Source organism: Saimiri boliviensis, chromosome X, assembly GCF_048565385.1.
Source record: "Saimiri boliviensis isolate mSaiBol1 chromosome X, mSaiBol1.pri, whole genome shotgun sequence".
Lineage (NCBI taxonomy): Eukaryota > Metazoa > Chordata > Mammalia > Primates > Cebidae > Saimiri > Saimiri boliviensis.
In genome coordinates, this window is record NC_133470.1 from 27,171,693 (window position 1) to 27,183,868 (window position 12,176).

Consider the following 12,176-nt stretch of genomic DNA (forward strand, 5'->3'; position numbering starts at 1 on the left):
CAGTAGTAACAGAGAAGCAAAAATCTTGTTCTGAGGTGGGCAGTCCCAGCTCAGCAGGGGGAGGAATATTAAGTCTTCCTGCGAGTCAGATTTAGGATCCTGAGTTGGAACCTGAGTAGGATAATCCACCATAAGACCTCAACCTGTCTACCACAGCTGCCACTCTATGGGAGACCATAGTCACTTATAGCCAGATAAGGCCACCCTCTCTTCCTCCTATCGGATCTCAGGGAGGTGCAGGCCTTTTCAATGGAGAGGTCTTGAGGTCAAAAAGGAAGGGAGCCCCAGGATCTTATAGGAACCAAATAAAGGAAACCAACTGAGAACTGAGGGGACTGCTTACCTCTAAATAGAGAGGACAACAGAGTCTGGCCCCCTGCAGAAATCGTAAACTGCCAGGGCAACATGTGAGGCCCAGGCTTCACCACTTTTTTTTTTTTTTTTCTTATACTTGACCTTCTTTTTTCAGAATAGTTTTACGTTCACAGCAAAACTGAGCAGAAAGCACAGAGAGTTCCATAGGCATCCTGTCCTCCCAGGCACAGCCTCCCTCATATCAACCTCCCAACCCAGGGTAATACAGTTGTTACAATTGAGCATACATTGACACATCATTATCACCCATCATTATTGTATTATCAATTTAAGACAGAATTGCTTTACTGCCTTAAAAGTTCTCTGTGCCTCATCTACTTTTCTCTCACTCTTCCCAACCCTTGGAAACCACTCAACTTTGTACTGTTTCCTTACTTTTGCCTTTTCTAGACTGTCGTATAGATGGAATTATGCATTGTGTTGCCTTTTCAAATTGGCTTCTTTCACTTTGTAATATGTATTTAAGTTTCCTCCGTGTTTCTTTGTGGCTTGATAGTTCATTCCCTTTTAACACTGAATAATATTTTATTCTGTTAATTTATCCACTCTCCTTCTGAAGGGCATCTTGGCTGCTTTCCAGTTTGGGCAATTATAAATAAAGCTACTATAAATGTTTGTGTGCAGGTTATTTTGTGAACATACGTTTCAACTCATTTGGCTAAATAACAAGGAGTGCAGTTACTAGATCATATGATAAGACTCTGCATAGTTTTGTAAGAAATTTATAAACTGTATTCCAAAGTGGCTGTACCATTTTGCATGTCCACCAGCAATGACAGTGTGCTCCTATTGCGCTCCACATCCTCGTCAGTATTGGGGTTTTCAGTGTTTTTGATTTTGACCATTCTTATAGGTATGGAGTGGTTTCACATTACTTTAATTTGCAAGTCCCTATGTTGTGCATCATTTCATGTACATATTTACCTTCTGCATATATTATTTGTTGAGATGCTTGTTTATATCTTTTACCCATTTTAATAGAGTTGGTCAGTTCTTATTGTTCAGTTTTAAGACTTTTTTGTATGTTTTGGTTAACAGTCCTTTATCAGATGTGTCTTTTGAAAATAAATTTTTCCCAATCTGGGAGTTATCTTATTCTTTGTGGTATCTTTAGCAGAGCAGAAGTTGTAATTTAGTGAAGCCCAGATTATCAATTTTTCTTCATAGATGCCCTCACATTTTACATCAGAACTAGAAAAGGTGAAATTCTTGGTCTGAAGTCGCTGTTATCAGTCAACAGAAGAGACAGTTCACAACCCTGCATAGAATCCAGATGAGGAAGCTGAGTGCAAACTTGGGACCTGAGGCTCCAAGGACAGAGAACACAAAATGTTTCAAAGCAGGGGTGATGGGTTGAGGTGCCCCTATATTTCCCTCATCTGGGTCCCATAAAAACTTAAAGACTCAACTTCACAACACCAATAGAAGGAGGCTGAGGCCCTGCCAAGAGCTGACATGATAATTCTAAAGGTAATCAGAGTGGATCCTTTCCAAGCCAGAACACAGAGAACCTAGTCAGCCCCCGGCAGGGTTGGCAAGCTGCAGCCTAAGGCACATTGTAACCTCCTCAGCTGAGTTCTCAAGGGACGGAATGACTAAGAACAATAGCCCAGTGAATACTTAGAACAGTGTTCTCAAGGAATCCTGCAGAGACGGCTTCTGAAAAGCCAAGGTAGTATCTGCCTGCTAAAGGTGTTCTCAGGATTTCAATCTCTCTTCTCCAGGCACCACATCACCTGCCCTTCCGCCTACACTCCTGCCTGCTGTGCCTACCCACAGCCATCATGCCTCGAGGCCAGAAGAGCAAGCTCCGTGCCCGTGAGAAACGCCAGCGGGCCCGTGGTCAGAACCAGGATATCAAGATTGCTCAGGCCACTGCAGCAGAGAAAGAAGAGTCTCATTCTTCTTCCTCATCTGTTTTGGGGGATATTCCCTCCAGCTCCCCTGCTGCTGGCATTCCGCAGGAGCCTCAGAGAGCACTACCCACCACTGGTGCTGCAGCTATGTCATGCACTGGATCTGATGAAAGTGACAAGAGCCAAGGTGAGGAAAAGGCAAGTTCTTCCCAGGCCTCAACATCCACTGAGAGCTCAATCAAAGATCCTATAACCAGGAAGACGCAGATGGTGGTGCAGTTCCTGCTGTACAAGTATAAAATGAAAGAGCTCACTACAAAGGCAGAAATGCTGAAGATCATCAGCAAAAAGTACAAGGAGCATTTCCCTGAGATCCTCAGAAGAGCCTCTCAGCGCATGGAGCTGGTCTTTGGCCTTTCCTTGAAGGAAGTCAACCCGACCAGTCACTCCTACACCCTCGTCAGCTTGCTAAATCCCACCAACGATGGAAATGAGAGCAGTTCCTGGAAATTTCCGAGGAATGGGCTTCTGATGCCTCTACTGAGTGTGATCTTCTTAAATCGCAACCGTGCCAGTGAAGAGGAAATCTGGGAATTCCTGAATGTTTTGGGGATCTATGATGGTAAGAGGCATATCATCTTTGGGGAACCCCGAAAGCTTATCTACCAAGATCTGGTGCAGGAAGGATATCTGGAGTACAAGCAGGTGCCCAACAGTGATCCCCCACGCTATCAATTCCTGTGGGGTCCAAGAGCCTGTGCTGAAACCAGCAAGATGAAAGTCCTCGAGTTTTTGGCCAAGGTGAATGATACCACCCCCAGTAACTTCCCACTCCTTTATGAAGAGGCTTTGAGAGATGAACAAGAGAGAGCCAGAGCCGGGCCCAGAGTTGCAGCCAGGCGTGGCACTACTGCCATGACTAGTGAGCATTCAAGGGACACATCCAGCAGCTCTTCCCACCCCATGTGAGATCTAAGGCAAATTGTTCAATCTGTGGTTGAAAGACCTGCTGCCTTCTATGTTCCTGTGCTGCATGAATAACTTTGTTGAACTTTCCTGTGATGCTTCTTAAAGTAGGTTTATTTAGATGCAGAATATAAGCTTAGAAACGGCATGCATCACACATTTATTGCTGTTTATCAGGTTGGTTTAGTAATAAGAGTTTGGTTTTTGAAATACAAATAGAAAATCTGAAAATCGTTTTTGTGATACAGAGCAAAATAACATGGCATTGGAATAAGGTTATCTTTAGAAACTTAAAATAACCCCACAGTAAAATAGGTAGAATCTGAAGACAGAAAGAGAAGAAAAGCAAAAGTTGGTTTATTTTTGGTTTATCTTACTCCATTCAGTCTTTTGTTGTTCATAAATTTAAAAGTTACATACCTGGTTTGCTTAGATTATTCAAGAATGTGGCGGCTTGGGCCAAGGTCAATGACAGTGTCCCCATTGTCTTCCCTCTATTAAGAGAAGACTTTGAGACATGAGGCAGACAGTGTTGCAACTGGGCCTGGCATGTTCCAGTGTGATGTCCAGAAGTGTCTCCCACTCCTTGTGAAGTCTGAGGTATATTCTTTACTTTTAATTAAAGAAAATATTAACTTTCTAATTAATGGAGGGCCAAAGAGGAGTTGGTGGGAACACCATGTATCATATATTTGTATGTAAAATAATTTATCTTTTCATTTTCCTGTTTTTCAGTGTTCTTTTAATTGCAGAATTATTTAGTTGCAGAATCTAAGTTTATGAATGGTATGAATCGCTCATTTATTAAAATATGTCGGGTTGAAGAAGAACTTTTGCATTATGTAAAAGAATTTAAGATCTTTAAATCGTTTTCTGTGATCTAGAACAAGAGAATATGACATTGGAATATGGAATTTGTGAAAAGGAAATTACCTAGCAATAAAGTTGGTGGGATCATGAAATAGAGAAAAAAAGTAAAATGTGGTCAATTCTTGCTTTGTTTTATTCCTTTTAGTCTTTCTTTGTAAAACTGAAGTATATGTATCTGGATTGGGTTAGCTTTTTCAGGAATGCGGGAGAAATTAAATAGCAATACATTTGACTTCCTGCTCACTTGCACTTTAATTGTCAAAATATTAATTGAGCAGCTGTTGTTTGGAGGGCTCCTAGCTAGTACTGGATAAGCAAATAAATAAATAAATAAATAAAACCCTGCCCATAGAATTTTAGAATTCACCAGCAGCTATCACATAATGAAGGTGATGAGATAGTCTCTAAGACCTAAAGACAGTTGAAAAGAGGGTATAAGGTGGGGTGTTTCCAGTGGAAGAATCTAGTGTAAATGTCCTAAGCAAGATAATTGAGACTCTGGGAAACTGAACATACTGCAGTAAGAGGTAATTTTATGTTGCTGCATAGTGAGTAGATGGAGTGCACCGAGCAGGGGTCACACACTCAGATGATGGATCTCAGAGTTGAGAGTTAGAGACTGGAATGAAAAATTGCCCTTAACAGTTACTTTGGGATTGTAGAAAAACCAGAGGGAATCTTTGCCTGGGGCAGGGATAGAAAATGGCCTGTGCTCTTGTCCCAGTGCAAGTGAATCCAGTACACAAATTAGGTGTTTTATGCACATAGTCCCCAGGGTGTTTCTAATAAAGGTGATACTCCTTTAAGACTGGAAACTCATACGCCACTGGGCTAATACTCTGCCATCAGCTGGGGAACCAGAATCCATTCCATTAAAAGGGCATTCATTTTTCTTTTCTTTCATGTGTTTTGGAAATTTTAAGGGAGATCTAGATTTTTGGTGATGGTAAAATAAATGAATATAAGAGGTTTTTGTATGAAAGGCTAGAGTTGGTCTTTGAAGCAAACCCTAGAAGGTTTGAGTTGCTTTCAGCTGAGAAAGACAACTCCACACTCAAACTATGATTCAATATGGAAAAGATACTTATAGAGTTTCTTTGTAAGCTGCATTTTGGGCTGATTTGTAGTTCCACGTCTTAGAATGCTGTGTATTCTTTGTTACCACTTGGGCTTAAAAAAAAAAAAATCAGTAGGGTGGATGATTTCTTCTTTAGTTGAAATAATCATAGTAATAAGCATTGTTTAAAGTCTCAATGCACTCCAGGGCTTTGCACATGTTAATCACATTCCACCAGTCCTACATCACAAGGCTTATCAAGCCCATTTCACAGATGCAGAGCCTAAGGCTCATAGAGTTTGGTAATGTGCCCAAGTTCATACAGCTAGTAAAGTGATAGGGCTGGAAATAGACTGCTGATCTGAATTCCTCTAGAGCCCACACTGTTCCACTCCTCCCAAACTGAAGCTTACCACAAGTTGCTTAATTCATTTTCTTCTGCTAACCCAAAGTGTATCTCAGGTAAGAAAGAAGAGGTCTCTATGCTCCAAACACTGGACTGGAATACAAAACCAGAGCAAGAATAATACCAAAATAATTGACACATGTGAGTCAAAGACAGAAAGAAATAATACTCGGTGACAATATGATCATCAACAGAAGCAAAATCAGATAGCTTCAAAAGATCAAAGGATTGCAAAATCATCTGGCTTCACCCTTTTCTGTAGAAAGTAAGTCTTTTAGAACTACCCTTTGGTTGGTAAAGTGAAGGAACAGATCGCCATATTTTTCCCCCTGAGAGCACAACATCTGTCCTAGGCTATCCACCTTCTGTTTCAGTTTCCCAATGTCACATCACTTCTGAGACAGGGACCTCTTCTCTGCAAGCTTTGCAAAGAGGAAATTGATCAAATTTTTGCAGGGATGTGACATTTCCCTGGAAGACTTTGATCAAGAGACAGGAGCCAACATGAGAATCCTCATGAATGAATAGTGGGGAGAAAACCACTCCAAAATGTAAGGTTTCATCCAGACCCTTTAGGAGGACCTCAGTTCAGTAAATAGAGGAGTCCCAGGTTCTGATACATACAAAGGCGAGGAGCAAAACTGTGGAGTTCTATTGAGGCCTGTCCTTACTATCTGTTCTTGCAGGTTGCAAACTATGATCATATGAGGATCGTCCAGAATTCCAACTCGAAATTCTCAGGACCTTGACGTGAGAGGAGCAGGTTCAGGTAAATAAAGGGTGGAGTTACAGGTTTGCTCACTTGTCAAGGTGAGGGCCTGAATGTGGACTAAGGGTTGCACCCACTCCATAAGAAGAGGTCTCACAGAAAGCCCCGGGTGGGAATGGCAGGTTGATTTCTGCCTGGAAAGTCTCAGGGAGGTGACTGGTTACGTGTATTTGGGTCAGCATCAGTTTCACAGAGGGAAGAGTCTGAGACTCTAACAAGAATCACTGTAGGACTCTTAAGTGTTATGAGGGGACTCCACCAGCAGACAAGACCCCACAGATTTCATCCCGTTTTGAAGCAACAGACAGAGCTATCTGCCTAAGGTACCTCTCATTTCCGCCTGGAAGGTCTCAGGGAGGAGAGCATCGGGCCCTGAAGGGAGTCATTCTAGTTCTGCCTGGAGAGGAAACCTGAGCGGGAGTCCTAGTGAGGACTCGAAGTGCTGATGAGAAGACCTCTCCCCAAAAGAGAGGTTCACAGAGTTCTTCCTGCCACTGCTGTCAGGCCTGTGTGGCCCAGGCAGGGGTGGCCTGTGTGGCACGCTCAGATTTCCACCGTGGGTTTGAGGGAGGTTGGGGTATTGTTTGGAGGTTGGCGGAATTGGGTCAGCAGGCGGAGTCTTCCCAGGCTGCTAGATACTAAGGTAAGGACTCCTAGTGGGTACGTAGGGATTAGGGACACTAGAACAGTGACCTCTCCCATAGCATCATGCTCCTGCCGTCACCCTTCAAAGGCCCCAGGCTGCCGAATGTGGCTCATCCTGACTTCCGCTTTGAAGGCGAGGACTCCAGCAGATATGGTTCATCCTCACTTCCACTGTGAGGGCAAGGAGCCAAGCTGATGTTGCTCATCCTCCATCTTCACTTCCGCTTTGAAGGCGGGCGGGGGGGCGGGGGGGACCCCAGCCGGATGTGACGCAGACGGGGCGGCCCCGGGCGGATGTGACTTACCACTTTCGCTTTGAAGGCGAGGAGGCGAGTCACCGATTAAGGGGCGCAGCGTCTGGTAGGCCGACGGTGAATTCTCAGGACTGGTTGGGAGTCAAGGTGAGGACCCTGAGTGTAAGTTGAAGAGACACCTTCACCCGTAGCAAATAGGGCCCCATTAAGTTCCGCTTTTGCGTTTGGTCCTGGGAGGCCTCAGGTAACCAGATGGGTAGCAACCATGTCTTCGATGACTCAGGGAGATGAGAGCTTTGGTGTAAGGCATATAGACTCAGGTCTATGGTGGGAACAGTCTTAAACCCTACTAGGAGTCATGGACAAAGTCCTGTGTGACGACTGAGGGAATCGAAGACTCCAGAACAGTGGGGCCAAGAGTCCCGCCCCTGCTGTCGGCACGCACAGGCCCCAGTCAGCCTTGGCGGGATGTGGCTCGCTATGACTGTGAACTTAGGTCCAAGGAATATGAGGACCTTTGTCTACGGGGCATAGTCTCAGGACCATGTGATGGGTGGAGTCCCCGAAGGCGTGGCGAGTGGAGGTGGAGATCCTGAGTGAGGAACTGGGGGCTACTTAATACACAAGGGAGAGAGCCACACCTGACGCTGTCCCTGGGAGTCCCAGGCCAGAGCTGGTAAGCTCAAGTACTCCCTGTTCTGCCTTCAGAGGCTTAGGGAGAGGAGGACCTTGCTTTAAGGCCTCGCTGCCCCAGTTCAGTGGAGGGATAGGAGTCATACGCTGTGACAGGTGTCAAGGTATAAATTCTGTATGAGGACTGAGGTCACCACCTAGTCCAGAACAGGTGGGAGCACACGAAGTCTTACCTCGGCCGTTCATTCCTGAAAAGCCAGGGTTAGAGCTCTCAAGTTGACATTCTCGTTTCCTTCAGGGGCTCTTTCAGGTACATCATGGCTTTGGTTTAACGTGAAAGCCCTTCTTTAGGACAGGGAGGAGGCCCAGTTCCTAATAGATGGTGATACTGAGAAAGTATGCGGGGACCCCTCCAAGAAAGAAGTAACCCACTTAGAGCACTATCCCCACTATGAGACCTAGGAGATCCAGGTATGGTGACATGATGAGTCTCACTCACTTCTTCCTAGAGCATCTCAGGGAAGTGAGGAACTTCATCAAAGGGGGCAGCTTTATGCTAGCAACTAGAGGATTCCCAGATAATTCCAGGAGTCAAGAAGACCCTGAGAATTGGGGGAACCACTCAAACCATAACAGTGAAAGAAACAATTCCTTCCTGATTTTCAGTCTTGGGAGACAATGGGCATTTGTAGCCAGATGAGAAAAATTTCACTTTTTCCTCGGGGAGTTGGCGGGGGGGTGGTTTGTATTACTGGATAGGCATTATATCGAGACAGAAGACACTGAGGGAGGAATAAGATGAGCACTGATCCAGAAAGTGGGGCTTCACAAAGTTCCACCCCCTCTCAGCCCTGGGAAACCCCAGGCAGAAGTAGCCAGATATGTCATCCTCTCAAGTCTAGCCCTGGGTACTCCGAGAGGTGAACACATTTGAATGAGGCTGGAAGAATCAAGTGGGCTTAGAGAGGAGCTCAGATTCTGCCCGAGTGAAGACTAAAGGGAACAACCACCCCAGAACACTGGAGCCCCATAGAGTACAGGGTGACTGGATGTGACTCATGCTTTCTTTCATCTTGGGATTATGAGGAAATGAAAATCTTAATCTGATGCAAGGGGTGTCAGGTCACCAGAGGGAGAATCTCCAGGTTGTGCCAAGACTCAGAGAGAGGACTTGAGGGAACTCCCACCTCATCAGTGGGGATCTCTCAGAGTCCTTCTTTATGTCAGCCCTAGGAAGCCCCAAGCATAAATGTCAGAAGTGCCCCTCAATTCCTCTTCAGGATTAACAGAGAAATGAGGGTCTTAATCAGATGGGTTAGCAGGAGGAGTGGGAGGCACTTTAGGCCTTCCCAAGAGTCAAACTGGAGACCTTGAGTGAGGACCGTAAGTGGGGCTACACATCACAGGGCTTCAGCTTGCCAGCCACAGCTTTCAGCCTCTGGAGAATATGGGCAGTGTGGCCAGACACAGCCACCCTCATTTCCTCTCCTGGGTCTCAGTCAGATGTAGGCCTTACTATGAGTCAATGTCCTCAGGTGTAGAGAGAACAGAGCCATAGGCCCTTCTGGGAGTCAAAGTATGGGCCATGGGTGTGGAATGAAGGTACCATTCATTCCCCCAAGCTCCCAACCCATACTTCAAATAGAAGAAAAACAACGATAATAGCCCTGTCCACGCGCTTAGCTCTCAAAGGCCCTGGCCCAGAGTTGTCAGGCTGAGACTTTTTATTTCTCTGCATCAGGTCTAAGGGAGGTGAGAGCTTAGTTCTGAAGATGCAGCACCAGTCAGCAGAAGAGAGGTTCTCAGACCTTAGCTTCAGATGAGATGAGGACTCTGAATGAAGATTGAGGTCCAGCTACCCCAGGACAGAGAGGGTCCCACAGAACTGTCAACAGTGCCACCCCTTCTAGCCCCCAGCAGGGACGGTGGTGGGCTGAGGCAGTGCCTCATTTGTCTTTGGTGGATTCCAGGGAACTTAGAAGTGTCAGCTTCAGAGCAGCACGAGAAGGCAGTCCCAGGCCCTTCCAAGAGTAGATATGAAGATACTGTATAGGAACTGAGAGGGCCCTTGAACACAGAGGGAGTCTACGCTGCCAGCCTCTGCTGTCACCCAGTCAGCCCCAGGCAGGATTGGCAACAAGATCCTAGCGAGTTCCTAGAGCAGTGCTCTCAGGGAAACCAGTAGAGGTGGCTCTCTAAAAGCGAAGACAGTACGTCCCTGCTGCAAGTGCTCACAGGGTCTCATTCTCTTCTCCAGGTCCCACATTTCCTGCCCTTCTGCCCACACTCCTGCCTGTTGTGCCTCACAACAGCCATCATGCCTCGGGGTCAAAAGAGTAAGCTCCGTGCTCGTGAGAAACGCCGCAAGGCACGAGAGGAGACCCAGGATCTCCAGGCCGCTCAGGCCACTGCAGCAGAGGAGGAGGAGTGCCCCTCCTCCTCCTCTCCTGATTTAGGGGATACTCCCACTAGCTCCCCTGCTGCTGGCATTCCCCAGAAGCCTCAGGGAGCCCTACCCACCACCACTGCTGCTGCTGCAGCAGCTATGTCATGCACCAAATCTGATGAAGGTGCCAAGAGCCAAGGTGAGGAAACCGCAAGTTCCTCCCGGGCCTCAGCATCCACTGGGAGCGCAGTCCAAGATCCTATAACGAGGGAGGCAGGATTGCTGATGCACTTCCTGCTAGAGAAGTATAAAAAGAAAGAGCGCATTACGAAGGCAGTCATGCTGAAGTTTGTTGATGAAAAGTACAAGGATCACTTCTCTGAGATCCTCAAGAGAGCCTCTGACCGCTTGGAGCTGGTCTTTGGCCTTGATTTGAAGGAAGACAACCCCCGTGGCCACACCTACACCCTGACCAGCAAGCTAGACCTCACCAATGATGGAAACCTGAGTGGTGATTGGGAATTTCCCAGGAACGGGCTTCTGATGCCTCTCCTGGGTGTGATCTTCTTAAATGGCAACGCTGCCACTGAGGAAGAGATCTGGAAATTCATGAATACATTGGGAGCCTATGATGGAGAGGAGCACCCAATCTATGGGGAACCCCGGAAGCTCATCACCCAAGATCTGGTGCAGGAAGGGTATCTGGAGTATAATCAGGTGCCCAACAGTGATCCCCCATGCTATCAATTCCTGTGGGGTCCAAGAGCCTATGCTGAAACCAGCAAGATGAAAGTTCTCGAGTTTTTGGCCAGGGTGAATGGTACCACCCCCCGTGCCTTACCATTCCATTTTGAAGAGGCTTTGAGAGATGAGGAAGAGAGAGCCCGAATTCGATCCCGTGTTGCAGCCAGGCGTCGCACTGCTGCGCGTTCTAGAGCCAGATTCAGCAGGCCCTCCCACCACATGTGAAAACTAAGGCAGATTGTTCACTTTGTTTTTGAGGCAAGATGCCAACCTTTTAAAGTAGTGAGAAGCCAAGATAGAGCTAGAGAGATCATGATACATAGCTTCTTTGTGTTCCTGTTAAACATTAGTGTCTTTCAAGTGTTGTTCTTTAAATAGCATGTTTATTTCGAGTTGGAATCTATGTCTATGAATGATGTGGATTACACATTTATTGGTGTTGCCAGATTTAAGCATAAGAGTTTTGCTATTCTGTAAGACGTTTTTGAAATTCTTGAATCTTTTTTTGGGAAGAAGAAAGCATAGCGTTAGAATAGATTTTCTCAGAAATGTGTGAGAGAACCTCACACAACATAATTGGAGTCGTAAAATAGAGGAAGAGTAAACAAAGCGTATCAATTGTTTTCTGCATTCACTTTTGCTTTTGTAAAATCCAAAGATACACACCTGGTTGCCTTTAAGCTTTTCAAGAATGCAAATAAATAGTAATAATTATGTTCCTTGTTCAGTGGCTCATTTATTCTCATCGTAAATTGAGCATCTGCTCTTAGTAAGGCTCTGTGATAGTAATGATTGTTTAAAGACGACCCTTCCCCTGCACACAGATTTTTAATCTTAAGGACAGTTATTTAAGGAAGGTGGTGAGATACACTCTACATGTACAGATTTTTTTACATAAAAAAGCATGCATACAAAAATAGATAAAGAAGTGAGGATGGTGGGAGAAGGTTCAGATAAGAGCAGTCAAGTGTAAATTTCCTTAGCCAAGGCACTTTGTGGTATGGGACAATGCAAGTCCCTCGTTGGGAGGTCATTTTAAGTTCGCTGCATGGTGAACTGGGTGAGGTTGTGATAATCATAAGAAGGTGCAAAATCCTCAGATCGTGAGCCTTAGAATTGAGAGACTAAGTCTGGAAAGGGAAACTGTCCTTAACAGTTATTTTGGGATTGTGGGGAAAGCAGATAGATCCTGTGTCTGGGGTAGGAGTGGAAGAA

The 12,176-nt window shown here is 45.7% G+C and overlaps 2 protein-coding genes across 4 annotated transcripts; both read left to right on the top strand.

The window, feature by feature from the left end:
* Positions 1-2,023: 2,023 nt before the first annotated feature.
* MAGEB4 (MAGE family member B4) lies at positions 2,024-4,171 on the top strand. Its single transcript, XM_003924074.3, has one exon. It carries the CDS (start codon positions 2,160-2,162, stop codon positions 3,198-3,200), a length of 1,041 nt encoding a protein of 346 aa, XP_003924123.1. The 5' UTR covers positions 2,024-2,159; the 3' UTR covers positions 3,201-4,171.
* Positions 3,726-11,676, top strand: MAGEB1 (MAGE family member B1). Of its 3 annotated transcripts, XM_010334846.3 has the most exons (4): positions 3,726-3,797; positions 6,217-6,310; positions 7,266-7,345; positions 10,089-11,676. In XM_010334846.3, exon 4 carries the CDS (start codon positions 10,149-10,151, stop codon positions 11,184-11,186), a length of 1,038 nt encoding a protein of 345 aa, XP_010333148.3. In that variant the 5' UTR covers positions 3,726-3,797; positions 6,217-6,310; positions 7,266-7,345; positions 10,089-10,148; the 3' UTR covers positions 11,187-11,676. The 3 variants fall into 3 exon arrangements, with proteins under 3 accessions (XP_010333148.3, XP_010333147.3, XP_003924122.3); XM_010334845.3 differs by lacking the exon at positions 7,266-7,345; XM_003924073.3 differs by lacking the exons at positions 3,726-3,797; positions 6,217-6,310; positions 7,266-7,345 and adding an exon at positions 6,892-6,942.
* Positions 11,677-12,176: the final 500 nt, after the last annotated feature.

Coding starts and splice junctions, on each gene's coding strand:
- MAGEB4 (XM_003924074.3), top strand. CDS start 2,160: ATGCCTCGAGGCCAGAAGAGCAAGCTCCGTGCCCGTGAGAAACGCCAG.
- MAGEB1 (XM_010334846.3), top strand. CDS start 10,149: ATGCCTCGGGGTCAAAAGAGTAAGCTCCGTGCTCGTGAGAAACGCCGC.